General features: G+C 35.3%; 1 protein-coding gene across 1 annotated transcript in view; it reads left to right on the forward strand.

Moving 5' to 3' along the window:
* LOC147643662 (uncharacterized) overlaps window positions 1-22,589 on the forward strand; it is a 205,872-nt gene that overhangs the window by 40,556 nt on the left and 142,727 nt on the right. Inside the window, exon 3 of the mRNA XM_086832499.1 lies at window positions 20,514-20,628. Within this exon, the coding sequence (XP_086688625.1) occupies window positions 20,554-20,628 (75 nt within the window). The 5' untranslated portion in view covers window positions 20,514-20,553. The remainder of the gene's footprint in view (window positions 1-20,513; window positions 20,629-22,589) is intronic.

The following is a 22,589-nucleotide window of genomic DNA, read 5'->3' on the forward strand; positions in this document are numbered from 1 at the left end:
CTACATGGTAAAGTCAAGATTAATTATATTGAAAAGATCTTCTTAGTACATTTTGAAGAACATTTAAAATACGTATACGTATTTTGGGCATTTATTCAATGTTTCTGCAAGAGCCATAGAGTAAAGTGTATATAAAATATATTAAATGAAATAATATAACTAAAATTATGGAGAATTTTAAGAAATTATTCCCCAAAGAACCCCCTAAAAATATTTCCCAGCACCACCTCTGCCCAAAAGCAACACCAACAGCAGCAACATCACGGCAGCAACATCAGCAGCAGCAACAGCAACAGGTTGATTTACGGCAAATTCTCACATGTCAGACAGAGGCGCGAGTTAAATGCGGCTGCAGCCAAAGGAGAAAAAAAAACTTCAGAAAAAAAAAACGAGTGAAGAACACAGAAATGTTGCCGCTGTGGATGCCGCCGCCTCTTTTATGCCGACAGAACGTTCAACATCGAACACGCCCACCAGCAATCGAGAAAAGGTAAAGGGTAGCAGCAGCAGCAGCAGCAGCAACACCAACAGCAACACCAACAGCAACACCAACAGAAACAACAGCAACACCAACAGCAACATCGTCACGAACAACATCCACCGGCAAGGTGAGAATTTGTTTGATTAGAATTTCGGGTCGAACAAGATAAGGTACATTTTTCAGATTGACTTTCGGGTAGGTAAAGGATCTTGCCTTTATATGTGTTATGTGTAGTATGTACCTACAGCAGACAAATGCCTAATGATTGTTGAGATAATATCGAATGAGGAGAGGTTTGGCTTTGGTATAAATTAACTTATGGTTGATTTATTAATGCGTTTAGATATATAAAGTATGTGGGAGTATAAGGTTTATAATTTAAATATATGTTTGTTGGTTGAGATGTTTATAAAGATGTCTCAGATATAAAAGATATATTAAATTGCATCCAAGATTGAAGATGAAATATAAATCCTACAAATTAAGTTTGTATAAATTAAGCAATTAATTATAGTCACTTTCCCACTGAAAAATAATTATTTGTACATATATTTGCTGACCCACTTTCCACATTTTTCTGCCTATTCCCTTGGCACGTGGAAAGCCTTTTTGTTTTGCCTTTACATTTTATAAAAAACTCACACTTACCCTTCTTTTATAAATTCCCTTATCCCCCTGGCTGGCGGCTAATCTCAATTTCACGCCCAATACTTTAAAAGTGAAACTTTAATTTATTTAGCGTAACAATTTTATAAATTGCTCTCATTGCAAAGGCAACACGGGGGTTGGCCATACATATCTCTGGAAGAGGAGGGTTCTAGAGAACCCATTCCCGGCCAAGGGTTGTTAATCCGGCGTAACTTTCGAGCTTCCTGCATGCCCTCCTCGACGAGTGCCAAGTTGTGATATTTCGCACATTTTACCCCCTTTGTTATCCTGTTTCTTTGGCCTCCTTTTTAAGGGGGTTCTTATAAAAAAAGGGGCGGTGAACTTTTCCACCATGTCGGTGAAGGTTGACTTAATCAGCGGCGGAGAGGAGTGTCTTCCTTTTTTGTTGTTTTGGTCCAAGTTGACAGTTGATTTTTCGTTGTTATCTATGGTCTCATTAACGGGGTAAATCGCCATACACGCTTCAATGACTCTTGACTTTGTTTGGCTGTTAAAATCAGTCAAGTTTGAAATCAGTTTCAGTTTCAGTAGGGCAAAAACCCATAGACCGAAAACAGGGTCAGGATATCTGAAATTTAAAGAGTTCCTAGAGGAAGAGTTCCTTAAAGAACCCTTTATAAAGAAAGTTTAGCTTTAATATAATTACAATTATTGAAAGAAAATATAAGTTTTTTTCCCATTTCATTAAGTTCCATTCGATAATATCATCAATTTTCCAAAGGTCCAATGAACTCGGGACATCTTTTCAACAGACGACATATGTCCCGGTAGTTTTGCAAAAATTTTAATAATTTAGTTTTAATGTGTCTTTTGTGGCCCGGTGTCTCTGTGTGTGTTTGTGTGCAAATAATGCAATAAATCGACGACACGCAAATGGCTCATTAGCAGGATGGCAAGCGGAGTGAAGTGAAGCGGTGTGGAGAGAAACCCCTAACGTTGTGTGGCAATTAATAAACTTTACAGCTCATTATTAAGCATTATTGTCTTTCAACATAGGCCATATATGTTGGCCAACAGAGGCCATCCTGGCCAAGTTCGAGTGCGAATTCGAGTCCCAAGTTGGTTGGTAATTTGCCGCACAAGCAGCGCCTCATATTAGTCGTAGTCATAACTCATTCCGGGGGCCATCTTCGCATCAATTAAAAGAGTAACATGTCCGCTATCAGCTCTCCATCTGTGATGATGAGTAAATTGCATGCACCTCGATAACGCTTCAGTTGTCAATGTGATCCCGAAAGCCCATCGTGTAGATATGTTGCATATATGCTTGTATATCCCCGCTCTATATATGTTATATCTATAAAGCTGCAACTTCTCTGACAGACAATGGCCTTGCCACATCTTGGGAGTGTGTGCGAACTGGCGGCGGCTTTCATCACTTTCAAAAGGTTTTCTTAAGGGTTTTTACTAGGTTCTAACATGCAACACCCAAGACACTAATAAAATAAATAATCAAGATAAGAAGCTAGCTTTGAGAAGCCGAAGTATTTATACTCTTGCAGTTTCGATATAGGATCATGGGTTCGTATGTAAATCTAACATAACGAAGCCAAAGATTAATCTAAATTTGGAAAGCTTTTGTGTGCTAGTTTTATTAGGATCCTATCAAATTAGGTTTTAATTAAACATACTCAAAATTTTGTAAATTATTGTTTTTTTTTGCAAAAAAAATATGTGTATTTTAGGAATTTGAATTCAAAATATTTATATGCTAATTTTTAGAGTATGTCATCGTTTTTGAAATATCATAACTAAGCCAAAAATGCATTAATTTTAATTCGGATAACTTTTCTGTGGTAATTTTTATGGGGTTACAAATCTGTATTATTAGTGTTTAAATTTGATAAATTTAAATTTTTGTTAAAAATTTTGTCAAGTTTTAAGTTGCCAACCCCTTAAAATTGTGACAAAACTTCAACAACTTTATTTTTCATTCGGACATATCTAGATAGACTCGCCAGTTGATGCTGATCAATAAAATATATGGTTTATAGGATCGGAAACGACTCCTTTACATCTTTACAAGCTTCTATAATAATATATTATATATGTATATAATAATAATAATTATAATATATCATTATTGTCATGGTTAAGAATTAATTAATTATTTAATTTCTTGCAATGTAGAGCTGGAAATATTAGCTGACTTTAATTAGTCTTTGCATGATATCATCGAAGTTAGCTTCTTCTTCCTGGTTATGGAGATGTATTGCATTGGCCAAGTGATATTTTTGGGGTCGAAGGGTAGTCACTATCACTACCATGATCACTATCACTATAGATGTAAACAGCCGGAGGGCCACGGACAGACTGAGGCCAGAGCGGCAGCAGCGCCTGTATTTATAGTCCCAGAGCAAAGAGAACAGAGAAAGTGAAAGCGAGAGAGTAAGAGAGCAAGAAAATTCTCTAGAGAAAGCGAGAAATTGGTATCTCTAGAGAGAGAGAGAGATAGGCAGAGAGAGGTAGAGCGAAAGAGTAAATCTAGATGCAGAGAGAGATAGAGAGAAATATATATCTCTTGAGATAGGCATAATTTCCAATAGTATATTAATATATAACTATTTTAATTCAAGAGAAAAATATTACAAAAAGCTAAAAGAATAAATAACTATTAATAGTTCAATTGTTTTCTCAACTCTTTGGATACAATTTTCCAGCAAATAAAATTACCCTTACCACGTAAACAAAATATATGCAAAGTACCCTTCTCATTTAAATTTTAAACAATACCCAAAATATATTTAGACATATGTTTGCCCATTGTCTTGATGCTCTTTTCTGCTCTTTGTGTCTGTGTGTTAACACTTTGTAATTTGTGATTTTCCAGTGCGAAATCAGTGAGCTGGAATCTTGTCAAGTGAAAGGTTCACGGAACCGAGTGGGTCATAAATCAATCCACCAGCAGTGCCATTCTTGTATAAATTTAAATTGAGTGACAAAACAGGGCGAGCTAACTTGTTTTGCGATTAAATGATGTGTAAAATTGAACCGTTAAACATGTCCATAGGGAGAAAGAGAGGAATCAGGGTGTGTTCTAACCTTCCTTCTATTATTTTTCTTACATCACAGCCTCTCAAAAGTGACTCCTGTGACTCCTGTGATGTATGCAAATTGCTATGAGACTCCGGCTCGCCTGATAAAATATTTGCCATGTCCATCTGCTGTCATATTAAAACTTAACAAAAACCCAAAACGAAGCCAATGAATGCTTTTGACACATTTGGTAATTGTCCAACCCAGAAGTAGGAGGCTATAGCCACAGTCGAGTTGATTTGCTAATTGCTGAAGATGTCTCCAGATAATCAATGTTTAAAATTTGACACCGACGCACAAAGCACAAGTCCAAGACCAAGTCGGAGATGGAACTGTTTTAGCCAAAATTGACACGACAATTACACCGGTGTGCCAAGGGGGTCAACACAGGGGGGAGAAAGACAGTTCTACAATGTAGGAATATACTGAGAGAAAATGTGGGAATGAAATTAAATTTTATTCTTAATGAAAAATATCGGTACATTAAAATTATACTCAAAAATCGATCAATAAATGTTAATCTATTTTGTTTAGTATATCAAACCATGCCATTTATCATATACCCTTCAAGACTGATGATATAATCAATACCTACATTTTAAATCTTATAATTTTCCATATTTAAAATTTCAATTTAATACTAATTATTTCCTTAAAAACCCCCTCTGATTTTCCCCAAGTGTAAGTTGTATCCCCTTTTATTGGTCAGCTGCCGGCTCATTTGCTGACCACAGCGTGTCGTGTGCTAACAAGCCAGGTTGTCTCCTGTTCCTGATCCTTTGACTGGTCCTGTCCATTACCATTTAGCCCCGCATATCCTCCTGCGGATGTGTTACTTTTGGGCTGTCTTGAGCAGTTATTGTTATTACAAGTGACGTGTCGCAATGAAGTTGAACCCTTTTTTTTTTGCTGACTTTGTCCGTCACTCATTGTTTTTGCGGTCAGGACAGGTAAGGAATGCCTCCGCTATAAGCTTTTGCGGTTGCCTTCAGGTTCTGCATTTTATTTACAGCTCATAATTAAAAGCACATTAATTAGGGACAGAACATTGCCCAAACTGTTGTGGTGTCCAAAAAGTGCCTTTGTAGTACAATTTTTTGCATTCGCGGTGTCGATAGAGAAGCGTTGATGTGTCAACCAAGTCAGCAAACAGCAAAATGTCACCTCCTTTGATCTTTTTATATGGCTGCAGGCAATGTGGGGGAAATAATGTAGGAAAAATAAAATATAAAGTGGAATGCAGCTAGTAGGAAATGGGTTAAGTTAAGGCGACTTTGGAGGGATCTACAGTAGGGGTTAATTTGTGGAATGTTTTATTTAAATTTTTGGTTCATATGGAATAATATTAAAATTAAAAAGTACTATTTCTTAAATGTTTTACTGCTTAAAGATATATATTTTGTAATGAAAAATACTTTGTAAAGGTTAAATTTCAGAGGATTTTTTATTAAGCTTTTGAGGTGAACTTTTCGAGTATTAATTATCTATTTCAGAGGATACTAGCTATCCTCTGAACTTAATTTATTAAACAAATACTCTTTAATTTAGTAAGACTTCGATTATTTATTATTTTATAATATTTATTGAAGGGTATCCCACTTATCCCCCTAACAGAATCCTTTGAAATCTCTCTCCTCTAAGAGGAAACCCACAAAACGCACTGACTAATGCGCGACGATTAGAAGCTGAGCCAAATATATGGGGGCATATAGTATGTTAGATATATGTTGGATCAAGACTCTATACAGCTCTCTATATCCATTCAAGTCGAGTCAACCAAACCACCCACACACATATTGCAGAGCGTCGGCAAAATCTCTTTGCAAAATGTCGCCGACGACATTTTATTTCGCCAGATTTTCTCGACTAATTTTTCATTTTCTTGCCCGCAAATGCGAGTACAATCCAAGGGAGGAAAATGTATAAAAAAAAGAGAAAAACTAAGGAAAGTTTTTATATATTTAAACAGAAGACTTGTGGTGCAGTTGGCAGGCAGCACAGGGCACAATTAATCACGACCAAGAACGGGGGAGGGAAGCTGAGGGAGGAGAGTGTGCAGAATGTGACAAAAATTTCGCCTGATTTTGTCTTAATTAACGCCAAACGCTTCAATAGCGATAAAATATATACGCCAGCCAAAAGGACCGACTCCAATTAAAGGCCTTAAGGTCCCATCAGTCAGCGCTCCTGTGAGTTGTGAGTTTTTGAGTTTTTCATTTTTATTTCGGCTTCAAGAGATTCACGCATCATTCGCACATTTGGTGGCAGACAGAAAAAAGAAATCAGAGAGACGCCAGACCCGCCAGAGTCTTTAATTGGACCACACAGCGTTTGAGGTGGGGAGCATATTATAAATTTATTTTTTAATTTTTAAAAAAATCTCTTTCCCCTCTTGAAACATTTGTCTTATTTTGCGCTGACAACTCTGGAAGCTGGAAGCTGCTTAAGTTTCCAAGCTCGGTGTAGGTGTCTCTCATCTGCGCATCTTTGGAGGTCTTAAATGTCATTGAACCACCGAATGTGGCAAGTGGTTTGGTGTTCACCTTCAGTAGCTGCCACTGCACTCGGTTGTCACTTTGGAAATAAGAGTTGGTTGGTTATAAATTGCACAGCAAAGACTATATGACAGTTGCCTCGATTAGCAGAAGACAAAGTGTAATTTAAATGTTGAAAAATACAAAGTAGGGGTATAAATACACATGAGCTAAGCTTAAAGGAAAGGTATTGTACATAGAGAGAATAGATTTTATGCTTTATCAATATTTAAATTTAATTTAAAAGGTAACTGAGGAAAAGGATAGACTATTTTAAGGGGTAACTGAGAAAAAGTGCAGACCGCAACAAGCTTATTTATTTCACTAAATAAAATATTTACTAAAGTAAAACCCCTTCCAATGTATTTATTTAAGTTCTCCTTTAATATTTCCAATTTTAATTCCAGTGTAAAAGACAGATACTTGAGCTCACAACTCGTTGCCTGTCAAAATTCATAAGCAAACACACTTGTCACCTTCGACTTCTAGTCCTATTGCCATGCATAACTCACCTTTGAGTGGAATTAATGAAGCTGTCAGTCAGTCGACAAAGTCAGCCAATATAATCGCTGGATGGTGGATGCCAAGTGAAAGGGGCACTTTCTTAGGCAACCTCCAGACATTCTGACTCATCTATGACGTGATTCACGGTCCCTAATAATAATAGAAGAAGAATTTTCATAACCGAGGCATTCAACGATCGATCATCCCCCACCGAAGCACGTCATAATTCGCTAGAAATGTTGAAGAATAATACAATATAAAAAATTCAACTCAAATCATGTCCAACTGTCGCTGGGCCGGACAATAGCCTCGCATTAGACTCGACTCCCACAGATCGTGACTGCACATTGTTTATAAGGTGTGAAAATATTTAAGACTTTACATGAAAACGTTTGCCTACAAAACTGTTGATCGTTGAAAATTATGATTGATGACTGAACGAACGATTGCAACAATTGAATCCGTAAGATCGACAACAACTGGTCGTCCTTTCATATGGATTTGATTCTTTGATGGTTTCCTCTCCTTTTTTTTTGGGTTTACCTATAAAATAATTGCCTCAAGTTTATGACTTGTATATAGATTTATGATTTTGTTTTTGGTATCCAATCGATCAGTGTTTGTCAGTGGTGTTTTGTGGCCCATGTGGGTGGTTTTTTTGCTGCCATTTGCGTGTGGGTTAGCCTCGGGGCTAAAAAGTATCAGGTTTTTATAGCCACCAAAGGATCGGGCTTAGAAGGGAATAGATAGTCATAAAGTTTATACAAAACAATACAAAATATCTCACCTGTAAATCAATCGGAAATGATATTTTAAATCATGTTAAACAAGGGAGTATTTTGTCTGCTACTTAAGGTCTTATTTATTTCATTATGAAAACATCATTTGAAGTTTATTTTGAATTTAAGTTGTATATGTATCATAAATAATAATAATATAAAATTCATTCCTTTACCAATTTTCTTATAAATGATTAATAAAAGTGTACTTACACAGTAGCTCACATATCAGAGTCTTCAATTTCTGTTTCAGTTTGCCTTTCTAGTTTCCAGCATCGATTCTCATAGCTGTATCTATCGTTTTCTATATTTCATTCCTTTTTTGTTTTTCTATGAGAGACACACCTTTCACTTGTCTTTGGCCTACGCACAAAATATTTTTGGCTTGTAGATTTTGTTTGTTGATTGCCGAAATCTTAAAAGACTTGTCAGTCAACACAGTTGACAAGGTTTCCAAGCTGCTAATTAAGAGTTATGATCGTCGAAACGTGCATAAATTGTGTGGCCGATCGGTAGCCCGACAAAAATATATATATCGGTAGAGATATATGCATAGATTACAATACCTGGGACTTTTGGGCAACGCCTTGGCCCCCAAAGTGTGGCTCCAACTTGTCAAAAGCTAAACAGAGTTCCAACTTCGACTTGGTTCGGCGCTGTTTTTGCGCTGGAATTGTGCGGCTTTTAGCACCCCAGAGGAAAAATGAACACGTTACAACCGCACTTTACTCACATCGCATGCAGATGTACAAGTAACCACAGTTGGGGTCAAGAATATAGAGAAATATGTAAGCAGAACATGGGGGAAAAATAAAGAAAATTCAGCAAATGGATACGAAAATTATGTATTATAATATGATTTGTAGTCATAAATTATACGGAAATGTGTGGTTTAAGATTTTTGATGGATCACATTTAATTCTTTTTACTTTGTGATAAATATATTAAAGAATGTTAGGCAATTAACTATAAAATGAAAAATTTAAAATTATCATTTTACAGAAAAATATATTTTTCTAGAGTAATTTTCCCATGAAATGTTTCATTTTTTCGAGTTTTAAATGCATATAAGTTTAAGGATCTTCCATGAACATGACCTAGTATCTTGTCACTAGGTGTTTGGGGCATCTCCTGACATGGCACTCGGCTTTTATCGAGCAGCACAAATTGAGTTTATTGCGCCGCCGCCTTATTGCTGGCAAATTACAGGTCGGCACTTTTAACTTTGTGGCAGGATACACTGCAACTGAAATGGGGATTGCAAAAACAAAAGGCTTAAAGGGGCTGCAAATGAGCTGAATTAAAGTATTTTGTATTATTAAGTTTATGCATAAACATTACATACATAAAAATAAAGAAAATAAAAAGAAACCCCTAGGGGGAAGTACAACCTTGACATAATATTTGAAGAAATATTCTTCGAATAAATAGTTGAATATAGAAGCTTATGAATTTAACTTAAAGGTAAATCCCAACTTAATTATGCTTACTTTTAATAATTAAATAGATAGATATTCCCAAATATTATATAAGCTTCCTTTATGATATGTTTTTGACAGAATATGAGCTTAGCTTACTTTTACCTTAGCCGCACACTTGTCCAACTTGGACTCTGAGAAATGCTCTTAATTTTTTCTCACCTCGTTGCATTATTTAACGCAAATTAAAATAATTTGCGGTTCCGTTTCAGCGCCCCAACAAAAAGGCAGGAAAAAATAAAAACAGAAAAGAAATATCAGAAAAACACAGCAATCCATCTCTTTGAGCTTGGAACAGGTTCGGTTTGGACGAGTGTTCCGAGTGTTTCGAGTGTTCAAGTGCGACAGTCCAACAAATTCAAGTGCAGCACGCACATATGCAGAGCCAGAGAAAAGGCCAAGAGAGAAAAATGTGAAAAAATATTGCAATTTACATTTGCTGCAATTATGAAAATGAATTGAAAACTTGAGGCAGCAACAGACACTGCAGCAGCAACTGCAGCAGCAGCAGCAGCAAAAGTTGCAGAAGTTGCAGTGCGGCCACCTTATAAATTGAAAGTAAATGCAGGGATATATATATTTTTGCATACACTTTCCTTAATGGAAATATTATAGAAAAGTATAATCAAGGTTTTATTTATGGTTATATTTTATTTTGTTAGATCTGGGAAATTACTTTTACAAAGGTATCATTTTTAGATGGATAAAAATATAAGTTAAACCTGTCAAACATTTTCTGTTAATAGGAAATAGTAAGTTTTGGCTTTATTTTTATTTTCACTTTATAATTTATATGATTAGTTACAAGTATTAATTGGTTTTCAATAATAAGTCACAGGTTAAAGTTTGAATTTTTACACCTAAAGGTAGTATATATGATCACTTTTGAAGCAACCTTTAAGGTTTTCAATATTGCTTAAAAATAATCGAGTTATAATTAAAAATATCTATAATTTAATCTTGTTGCCAATTTGCTTTATGCTAATGTAATTCCAAGATTAAGCTTATCTAATCTTTTAATAACCATGTATTACTAATCTGTTCTAGTTATTCTGGTTTTGTAAATACCTTGAAATGTCAGGGTGCATTTAAGGCTTGAGTGAAATTTTAAGTGATTAATGATCGAACGAGTGCCGACAGGTGATTAATAATACTTGATAATACATTAAGAAAATTTAAATTTAATATGCCGATAGTCACAATAATTATTAAAAAGACAATATAAGTACAGTAAAGATGTAAATACCTTTCCAAATGATTTCCTATGAAACTAATTTGTGCTTTCTACCCAAAACTTTAGCTACTACCAGTTTTTTTAGGATCTTTTGTTTTAGAAGGGTATTTTGAATATCGTCTTGAACACTATACATTTTTCTTATTACATTTTGTACACTTTTTCCTTCTTTCTGGCTGTCTCTTTGTTTGCCGTTTGCTGCTTCCGCACTTATTATGACAGGTGACAACACTTGAGGCGCGCCGAGGAGGAAATGAATGTGTCGTTGCTGTGTATGCTCGCCCCTCTCCACCCTTTAATGCTATATAGTATAGTATATATATAAGCTCGAATGCCGATGCCCTGGACTCTGCCTGGCTTAACACTAGGGGTGTATTATCCACTAAGTTATTTTTAAAAGCAAGACAAGCCATAATTTCTTTCTTACTGCCAACTGGCGGCAAGGCAAGACTTGTTAACTGCTTTTGGCATGCAAATGAGACATTAGTCAACGGCAGTCGTACCAACATACCCTATATCGGGGCTATATATAGCCCAGGCCTAAAACCCAACGACGGGGGGGCTCCATAAACAAATAAACACATTTTAACCCCTTTTTTTTTTGTTTTTTGGGGTTCAGCTGCTCCTGCGTTTAACCCGTTCCCGTTCCCATTCCCACCTGCCAACGCACATGGCTTAGACAAAGGCATTAACAAATTTACTCCTATTCCGTTAATAGTTTGGCGCCCTGGCACCCTGGAAAATATTTTCTATTTTATGTTGTGTTCATGTTTTCTACTCTCTCTCTCTCTATGTTTTTTTTTACGACACAAAAGCCTGGAATTACTTGCACCTTTGATGTCGGGCCGTTTATTTGTGTTTTGCCTCCCCGGGACGCCCTGCGAATTGCATGTCAGTCAATCCAGGGTAATGCCTAATAGACTGCATTGTTGATAAGAAACTACCATATAACACAAATCAACACTTGGAAAAGTGTTTTGCCCCCTTTCCCAACCCCATTTTCTGGCCTTTTACTACCGCCTCACCATTTTCCATTGTGCCGCGCTGACAGAAAATCAATTGCTGCAGCCTGTAGTAGTTGGAAAATCCATCCAACATATTTTCCTGTTGACAGCAATTTAATATTATCGCAAAGTTATTTTCTGCACGGACCTCAAGGAGCACATTCCCTACGAGCATGCAAGAGGGATTGGTAAGGGTTTTGGTTAGGAGGTGCGTGTGCTGAGGTTTTTCGGTTTGAAAAGTCGATATGAGAAGGAAGTTTGGGTTAAGGGAATAGAATTCTAAAAGTTAGTTTATAAGAGTTTTAAAAATTAAAAACAAATTTTAGAAATTTGTAAGGAATTCCAAACTTGAGTCCTTGTATGAATTAGTAAACAGTATGTGAAAGTATATTCAATTTTGTTAGTGAATGTTAAATAAACAATTCATATAACAGATCTTGATCGCCCTATAAGAAATTAAAATAGTATAATTATCCTTTTCAGTGACAGGCATATATTAACCAATTGGTCACACTAAAATCATACTATTCCGTCTTGGTCACTCTGATTTTATTTCTAATTAAAAGCTATTGTTTAGAGTATCATGGTTTGGTGTATATCACATTAAACACTCCCTGAGCTCCTACAAGCTAAATTCTTATATCTTTCCAGTTATAGTTTCCCCATTTTATAGTTTTCCTCTGGGTTCGCTCCTCTCCCCTTGAATCCCCCGATTCTTCGGTTAAAATCTTTACTGTCTTGTGACTCATAAACCGCGACACGCATTCAATCATCCCGAAACTCACACCCAATGCCATGGAATCACGGTCCGCAAAACAGGATTTCACTTATCATAAACAAGATGGCGCCACGTGTGGTCCTGCGGACGCGAGCTCCAGTGAATGGCTTTAAATCAAAAAAATGTAAACAAGTGCAAAATTATCAATAAAGAATGGCGGGGGTGAAGGTATGGAATGGAGTGGAATGGAGCCTCGAGTAGGACTCGAAGGGACTCAGCATGTTGTACATTTAATTTTCAACTTTTGACATATTTATGATAACTTGGGTCATTTACGTGCAACCTTTGTCTGGTCAAGAAGACCCAAAAGAAACGATTGTGAGGCAGAAAGCCAGAGGATGCCAGGTGAAACAAGTCCCAAATGCGCATGCGTGGCGCAGGCACTGGGGGAAAATAGTGTGAAATATGTGAAACTCAAGGGGGAAAAGTGTGAAAAATAACTTGGAAATGTGTGGAATTTAAGAAATTATTTAAAGAGAATAAGTTTTATATTTAGAAAGGATAAATCTAAAGAAAATTCGTAGAAAATCAAGCAGGAATAATTATTTTAAAAAAGGATATGTAACCCTGACAACATTTGAAACATATTTTCCTCTCTTTTATAAATATATACACAATTTCTCCCAGTGCTCCCTTTTTCAGTGGAACAAAAACTGTAAGAAAAGGGGCATTCCTTGGCAGACATTCAGTCAGCCTGCCGGCAGGACATCGTTTAATTGCGAACAAGTTTTTTAACACGATGTCGGACAACCTCCGGGTCTTGTTTGCATAAGAATCAAGTTGCGGCGGGACCAACACGTTTGCCAGCTGAATATCGCTCGCAATATCGTGCACTTCGCCCCGATTATCCTTGATCCCCCTTATAGGGATAGGGATAGGGATCCTACGATAATGAGTCTTAACCATTCGTTTTATTGATCGCAGCTGCCCTTGGGGCTATGGGATATATATCTCATGTGAAGATATATATATACAGACAATTGCAAGCGGCGATCTCGCGGCGGTGATAACGCGCTGAAAGCCACACCGAAAATTAATTAATTTATGAGTCCGTCATCCGGCCGAATGTTGAATGTTGAATGTTGAATGCTGAATGCCGAATGCGTTGAATGCTGAGAAATGCCGCACTGATGAGCATAAAATTGCCACGGCAAATGTGCATTGCTAACCCACATTTCGCATGTGGCATGGACACCATAAATTCCCCAGCAAATGTTCATGCTAATGAGCGACACGCTAACTGGGCCAGCTCAACAATTGCCGGGAAACCGGAGCCAGAACATGGCCAACAGACCAACCAACCGACCATTCCAGGATATATTCATAGGCCTTGAGTCTATGTCTACCAATGCACTGGAGAAAAGAATTTTATGTAAAAAACAAATTTTACTAATGGAAATAGAAGAAAGTCAATACTGATCCTAATGCTCGTTAATAATACTAATTAAAGATTTATTTTATTATATTTCTTACAAGTTGGTTATAAATAAGCTTCAAAGTATTTTTTGAAGGATAATAACAGCGATAGTTTTATATGCTACTTTTAGGGTAAAACCAAGTTATATAAATACCATAACTAAGCTAAAAATGCATAAATTTTAATTTGGCAAGCATTTCTATGCTAGTTTTTATTAGATTAATTAACCTGCATACTCAATTTTAAATTTAAAAAAGTTAAATTTTTTCAAAATTTTTGACCATTTAAATTTGAATTTTAACCCCTTAAAATTAGTTTAAAAAATTTGTACAAATTTTTTCCTCCTAATATGACTAGATCGATTCGGTTCTTAATGCTGATCAAGAATATATATGATTTATAGGGTCGGAAATGATTCCTTCAGAAGCTTCTGACTGAAATTATAATACCCTGAACAAATATTACAATCTAATCTTTGAATTATTTGTTTTAGTATTGAATATTAAAAAAACTCCTAAACGAAGTGCTTTGATTCTGAAAGGTTATTTTTGTTTACTCCTTTTTAAAAATATTAATAATAACAAGGATTAATTTCTGTTGATTTTAAATATAATATTTTTGAAGCGAAGTTTAAGTAAAAACCAGAATTTTTATAAAAATTGATTTTTTTTAGCAAGTGTAAAAATAATTTCCATATAAAAAAAACTTCTATTTAAAGCAAGATACAAATTAAATTCAAGTGTAACTGCTGAGTATGTCTGTGACTATGACTCCGACTCCATGGCTTAGTAAATGAAGCTTGAGCAGGCCATGTCCTTGCCTGGCATAACTCATAATTTTTCATTTTCCGCTTGCTTTTCCCGCACGTTTCCCAGTAAACTTGGGCCCACACACGACTGAGTGCACCGGGAAAAATTAGGTACTGAATGGGATTATTAAAGGATATATTATTTAATAAAATAAGAAATTGTTACAGCTCAGATATAGTTTTGTTTAACTAAAATTAAGCTTTTAAGTTACCTTTAAACCCAATAAAAGACAAACATTCTAAGGAAAAATGTAAGTTTAAGGATCAATAGTTTGTGATTGACAAGCTTTTTTAACTTCACTTCTAAGACTTAAATTGGCAGAAACTTAACTTTATAAATTTTAGTATTTTGTTGAATATTGTTTGAGTTTTTTCTCATAAAAAAATAATTAACAAAAATTATTTAAAAGTAATGTTTATTGTGTGTCACTTCTTTGCCACAGCGTCTGCGGCTTAATTTACACTTTTGTGCCTGGGCGCGTGTTTATCGCGGCCACAAAATCTCTTTGGAAACTTGCACACACCTTTGGCAGGGTAAAGGGATGGCTTATATATGTATATAAAAATATTATAGGAGTGGGTGCTATGTGTGGCTGCATTCATTTTTTTTTTTTTTTTTTTTTTTTTTTTATAAGCTGCCAACATGCGAAAATGGGCTTTAGCAGTTGTTATGAGTGTTAACACTCATGGATATGCCTTTGGACCCACAACTGGTAACCGGTAACTGGTAACTGCCAACCGGTGAAGTTATGTATATAACCAACGAAATTGAAAAAATGAGAATTAAGGTAAAGAACTAAGAATCTAGCTAGGTTTAGTTCTTGGAGAATATGATTTTAAATAGTTAAGAAAAAGGAAAATGTTAAAAAAAAGTAAAAGCGATTTAGTACCAAGTATTTAAGTACTTTATTTTATTATTTATATATCTCAAATTTTACTAGGTATCTTCTATTCGTTTGTCTAGTTCCTGAAAACCCCCTCATACATTATTTTCTGGTGATATAATATTTTTTTTTACAACCTTCCCCTGTACATGCTCGCCCTTTTCTTCTCCTATTTCGCGGCGTGCCCATGCCTGGGCTTTTGTAATTTGCTGTAAATGTTGTAAAATGCCTGGCGTGTAATTTAATTAATAACAAAAAGAACAAAAACAAAAAAAGGAAACCTACCCAACAGTAGAAAAACACGAAATAAGAGCTACTGGCTGGGTGGCAAAAAAACGAGCAGTGAAAGTTTTGCAGTTATTAGTACGTTATAAAAATAGTTTTCAAATGGTTTTGAAGGACCAAAGTCCCTGTTTTTCTTTCTTTACGATTATATCCAAGCCTTTTGGCGTGGCTTTAATTAGCATGTTGAGCCTTTTGGATTTGATTGTGGCTAAAAAGGTGACACGGAATTATGAAAAATGTCAACTGGCCTCGCTTTGAGGTAATATTTTAAGTAATTTTCGGTGCCAGGAAGGGGTGTGTGCAAATGCAGGTTGCATATAATTATAAAAGGAGCTGCTAGACTTTGGGTTTTAAATTCTGTAATTTTTTTATATTTTTCCTTAAGCTAACAAGCTAACCCGCTGTGACAAAAAAGAAACAAGGTTTTATGAATGAACTGAAATTCATTTCGATTTGGAGATAGAGAGAGAGGAGCCACCACACACGTCATTCATAATCGCTGCTAACAAATGTTGATAAATGAACAAATTATTAACCGAATACGGTGTTTGTTTTTTTGTTTACTTTTTCGGAGGTCTCCGCGGGTCGCTTGATTTAAATAAATTGTGCCATTTATCATGCACCTAAAGCAGACAAAGCCGGACAATATAATGTTGAAATCATTGGTTAGCCATTTGAGTGCTGGAACTTTTTCATATGCAAATGATTGGTGAGAGACCACCCGAAGTATGTCTATGGGAATCTATTTAGGGAATACCTTCTAAACCTCTCGTGGAGGAGAGTGTGCATTATTAGCCCGAGCTCTCGCTTATCGATTACAACTAATCGTGATTAAGTGCATTCCATTTGAGATGCAGCCCGCAAGTTGCACACTCATGGAGGTAAAAAAATAAAATAAAAAAGTGCTGGAAAAAAAGGTAAAGGAGGAGGAAGACAAATTAATCGACGCGATCAATTCCGCGATTCTCCACCGATGATGCTGCTGCTCCTGCTGCTGCTGCTGATTTCGATCTTCGACACTTTTGTGACCAGTATATATATATGTATATATATTCCCCATGAATATCCATCCTATCCCCGTATTTCGCTCAGTCATGGGCGCTGGCTCAGCATTTCTGGCGGTGTTAAATAGCTTGTTTGTTGAGCAGCTCAGCTCCCCACACATTTGCCAGATATATACGGATACGCATGAGTGTCTAACACTGGTGATTACACTCGAAAAAAAAAAGTATTGAGAGGTTTTTTTGAGTAGGAGAAATATCAAAGTTTAAAGCACTCATAACTAAGCTAAAAATGCATTAATTTTAATTCTGCAAGCTTTCCCATGATAGTTTTTATTAGTTTTATTAACCTGCAGACTTTATTTTAAATTTCAAAATATTTAATTTTTTTTTTAATTTTTTTTACCATTTTTATTTTAATTTTACCACTTAAAAATTTGTCAAAAAATTGATAACATTTTTTTCGCTTCAAACATGTCTAAATCGATTTGGTTTTTGATGCTGATCAAGAATTGCGTTTCAAGCTTCTGACTGAAATTTTAAATACCTAAAAGTTAAATATTGCAATATTATCTTAGAATTATTTGATTTTAGTACCTTTACTTCTATAAAATGTTAGTTATTATTAATAAAAACTTATAAACTAAGTTATTTATTTTTTTAAAGGTGGATCATTCGTATTCCTTTTCCAAAATAAATAGCTGTGAAGGAACTTAACATTATACCATAAACTTAAAAGAAACTTCTTAGGTTTGACAATGTTTTTTGGTGATATTATAGGCATTTATTATATAAATATTTCAAGAATCTATATAAAATCGCATTCAATAACATAAAAAAATTATGTTAAATTTTAATAGAACATTTAAAATATGGCCTCTAATATTAGAATATTGAATAACATTGAAAAATCTTCAAAAAAATGTATTTAATATATTTTTTCTCTGTTTCGGACCATATTAGTACAAGATATCAAACAAATGTCGGTTTACAGCACATTTTCATATCGCAACACTTAATATCGATTTAAGATTCCACTCATTCGTCAAATATCGATAAAGGATTGATATATCGACAGGGTCTGCTATTCTTACTTTAGATTATGAAAGATAACCTGAACAAATAACCTGCACTACTTGTGTTCTGACCAAGAGTACTACAGTATTAGGTGTTGTATTTAAGTTTATTATATTTAATTATCTAAAATATATAATATCTCTAAATCATTTCTCTCAGTACCTCGACGGGATTAGCCTTCTCGAATAACTCACGACGATCGCTGTTGAGATTGTCAGTCAGTCAGGCCCTCTCAGTGGGTTTTATTAGCACTCGACATTGTTGGGCTTTTTGAAGTGTGTTCTTTGCTTGTTTGCGCTGATGTTGCAACAATGACGAGACACAAATGCAATCTATAGGGTATAGAAATCGTTTATGGACACATTTTCTTTAGAGTCATGCCTCCGCGAAGTCAGGCACGCGTCAAAGTTGATCCGGGGTCTTGGATTTGATCTCCAACGCTATTTCTGGGTCAGACAACCAATACTTGAATACTTTGAAGGTTTCCAATGGAAAAAAAAAACATATATATAAGTCGGTCGAGACTTACTGACGCGGCCAAAAAACATAAATATTCAAAAAAAAAAAAGAAGGAACAAGAAGCCTGCGCTTCCGTTTCGTATTGAGGTAATTCCAGGAATTGAGTCAAACATTTTCACACACTCTCTTATATCATCAGGTTATGGCCATGAATCGAGGCTTATATAGTTGTATATACACATATATTCCCCCGATCGTATAACGGATGGAGCGTGCAGCGCCGAAAAACTGCAACAATTGCAATTCTTGGCAACGGAAGAGAGTCTCACTTGGTACAAAATATAAAAAAAAAGAACCTAAAAAAAATAATGTAAAAAAAATATATATAAACGTACATGTAACAACAACAGAAAAAAAGAGGAGACCTGGTAAAAATTATTATGAAAAATTGCCCGCGCACAAGAAAATTATTTGCCCGAAAAATGGTTACAAAAAAAAAAGAAACTGGAAAAACTTGTTGCCCAGAAAGAGATGGCTAAATATATGTATGTATATATATATTGGCATTATGTTCGCGAATCGCAAAATAACTGACACTATATAGTGGTAGTAGCCACTTTTCTAGGCGACCAACCAAGACTGGTTGTTCACTTGGCCAACAAAGTTGCGTGGGCTTTATTGGCAGTTTCGCGATAGTGTGGAAAATATTTGCCTGAAAATTGTACAAATTAAATTAACGACATGGCGGCTTTTTGATATATTAGTGTGCGTCGGTTTGAGATTTTTTTTGCTGCAAATGATTGTAGTCTGAAGATAGTTGTAGATACTTTTAGTTGGGCATATGCGAATGAGTGGAAAAATATATATATATATCAAGTGTTTTGGGCTAGAAATTAAGTGTTTAACGATGGTGTCACTTTTAAAATAAAATATGAGTAATTACACTTGCAAAATTATGACTTTTCTTTGAAGAGAAATAATTTTTAAAGGCTTTTACAAGATCTTTTGATCTAAAATGAACTGAATATAAAAGTAAATTAGTTGAAATAATTAAAAAATGCATAGGAAACAGAGCACAAAGTATTTTTAAATAATTATAACACTTACAAAGGAGACTTAGAATATAATTTATAAAGTTTCTTCTTCTATAGTAAAGGATCTTGCAGTTTTTTTTCGGGATTTCATTATTTAAGTTCGTATTTTTTAACTGTAACTTAAATGTACTTTTTACAAAAGTATATATTTTCTTGCTGGCTATTTTTAATGAGTTTACCTTTAATTCCTTGCCCTAGCAACATTGTGTATAATTTTTAGTACCTTTAATTGAGCTCAGGATACCTTGGAGTGCCACCTTTTTTTTGTAATTTTTGTTCTGCCAAAAACCCTCCGTTCACATGGCTTGGTGAGTGGCTTGTTGTGGGGTCGATCATACTCACACTCATACACTCACTCACTTGAATTCACACTCACACCCATGGCACTCGCAGCGGGTGACAAGCGTTCCATAATTTAGACGGCTGTTCATCAGCGGACCACGCAGCTAGCCACAAATCCATCAACAGTGGCGCCTGCATTCGAGTCTGGCTTTTCGCTTTTGGGCCTCAACTGAAGTTCACTGAGAGAAAATGAGGGATTAGAGGGAATTTTCTAACATTTAAGAAGAAATTTCTATAATTTCTTTATATAAATAGAGCAATTTTAAAGGTATTTTAGATGATGAATTAAACATGAAGTCTTAGGAAGTAAAAATTAGCTAGGAAGCACTTAACATATTTGATTTTATGACTAAACCCCAAGAAAAATGTTTACAAAATGAAATAAATAAAGCTAGGCTGGTAAAAGTTAAATCTTTGAGGCTTTGACATAATATTTTTACCAAAAAATAATAATAGTTTTCCTACAAATGTTGAAAAACATTCAACTTGATAGCTGGATAAAAGAGAAAAAATACTTAAAAGGGGTTCTTTAAAAATGTAACCAAAATTTTGTGTAAGGTGTTTGTCTTATCCTATTTATTAGTAATTTAAGAATATATAATTTTAATAAATTCTCTAAAATATATATTTTATATTTTTCCCCGTGCAGTTGCATCACTTGTCTTTCGATTTTTGTGTGCCAGAAATTAATGCATGTAATTAATAACATGGCCTGGCAATTGTGTCTGGTTCGTGGAAGCCATCCAGTGAGTTCCTGCCACCAGGTATGTTTCTTCTATTTTCCATTTACTATAGATTTTTTGTATTTTGTTTTTTACGGTGGGTTTGCTACACACCCCGGTGTTAATGGGTGTATGTGTGTGTTTCTGAGCTGTCCACAGAACTGGGTCTTGTGACCATTAATCACAGCATCTTACAAGTGCGATCAAGAAGTGGACTTTATCCCATCGAAAAGCCGAAAGAGGGAGAATTTTGGTTTAAGGGCGTTGCGAGACTGATATCAGGTAGCACTTGATTGGATTTAACCTTGTTTCATGATCCTTTTGATTGAATGATGTGTTGTGTGAATGATGGAAACACGTGTAACTTTGAGTTCTGGATAAAATGGGGAGAGAAAATGGTTGGGGGTTCTGAGGAAATTTACAAAAAATATATGCCGAAAGCGGATTGAAATTTGATTTACCTATCAAATATAATTTTATTCCTCAAAATACAAGTTAAAGTATAAAAAACTACCATTTCCTTTGAGTATTTTCAATCATAAATCACCTTGAATTGCTTGTAAAACCTCTAAGCAAAAGTTGTTCATAATTTCCCCCAAAAGGATATATGTTTTTGTCCCTGACATCTCCCACAGCTAAAAGTGAGTATTTCAAGGACTCTCTCCTAGCTCCAGGCTAAACTGCGCACGTCCGGCAGTGCGTCCTTGAGATCTCCTCGTAGATCCTTGGAAACTTTCCCAGCAAAGGGACAAAAACTTGTCACCCAGCTCCTGTCGCGTGTCCCTCAACTGAAGCAGCACGACGACGACTACTTAAACAGTCTCCCTAAAATCACAAAACAAAACCCAGTGACTCCGACAATGCCTCAATATCTATGACAATATGGAATCAATAAAATTTTACAATCGCTGACGACGACACCCGCGGATATATCCTTCGATTTTTGGCAACGGGACCACGCGTATACCATTATTAATTTTTGTAAATGCGCGTGTCAAATGTCAAACACTAAAAATCAAGGTGAGCGAGGTGTAGTTAGTTGACTTTGCCATTACTTGTTTGCATTTGAAGGACACTCGAGGCCATAAAGTCATTTAGGTTCAATCAATGCCTATATTGTTATGCTCTAAATGCCCATAATGAAGTGCCACACGCAGTTAATGGTCCTGAGTCTTAGCCTTGACGCTTCAGGCAAGGTCACAGGTCACATACATGTATGTAGGTAACAAACATTTGCAGCTATCCTAATTACTTGATTTACTCTACTTATTTGAAATTGAGCTGTGCGTTCTATGCTAATGTTTTCATTATGGTTAAGTACTTCCGTTCTAGTTTTAGCTTCCCCCTTTCATCAGATATTCTAGATGATGAGGAGTCGCTGCTTTTTCATGTGGTTTTTCACCAGGTTTTATGAAGGAAGGGTATGGGAATGGGATGGAAATTGGTATTGTTGTTTTCTTTAAAGTAAAAATTATTATAAAATAATACAGTAAAAGAATGAATGAATAAATGGATAAATATATTTCAGAGAAGTCTTTAAAGATTTAATATTTAATTTAAATTCGGAGATTAGAGATAAATCACTCATATATTTTTGTTATAAAACAAAGGCTTTTATAGTCTGCTTCATGTATCTAAAGTTTTATTGTTCTATTAAAGGCTATGAAAACTAGATACTTTTAAGTTAAAATTAATACTTTCGAGTGCTGTTCTCTCTTGAAAAAATGATATATCTCTTATTTTAGAGTATTCCCCATTCGCTGATCATCTTTAAAAATTAAACCCCAATTTATTATGGTGTTTACTTTGTCGCCTGCCGCCTTAAATTTCATTTTACTATTGTTTGTGCCCAAAAAAAAACGGGCAGCCACTATTTAGCTTCGTTTCAGTTTGTTTATTTTCGGTTTCGATTCATTTAAAGCAAAAAAGTGTACATCATATGGTCATTAGCTTTGATGTTGTGCCGAAGGGAGTCTCCTCCTCCTCCTCCATCACTCTCATCA

This window comes from Drosophila serrata, unplaced genomic scaffold (genome assembly GCF_035046125.1).
Source record: "Drosophila serrata isolate PLE 108 unplaced genomic scaffold, ASM3504612v1 contig_249, whole genome shotgun sequence".
Lineage (NCBI taxonomy): Eukaryota > Metazoa > Arthropoda > Insecta > Diptera > Drosophilidae > Drosophila > Drosophila serrata.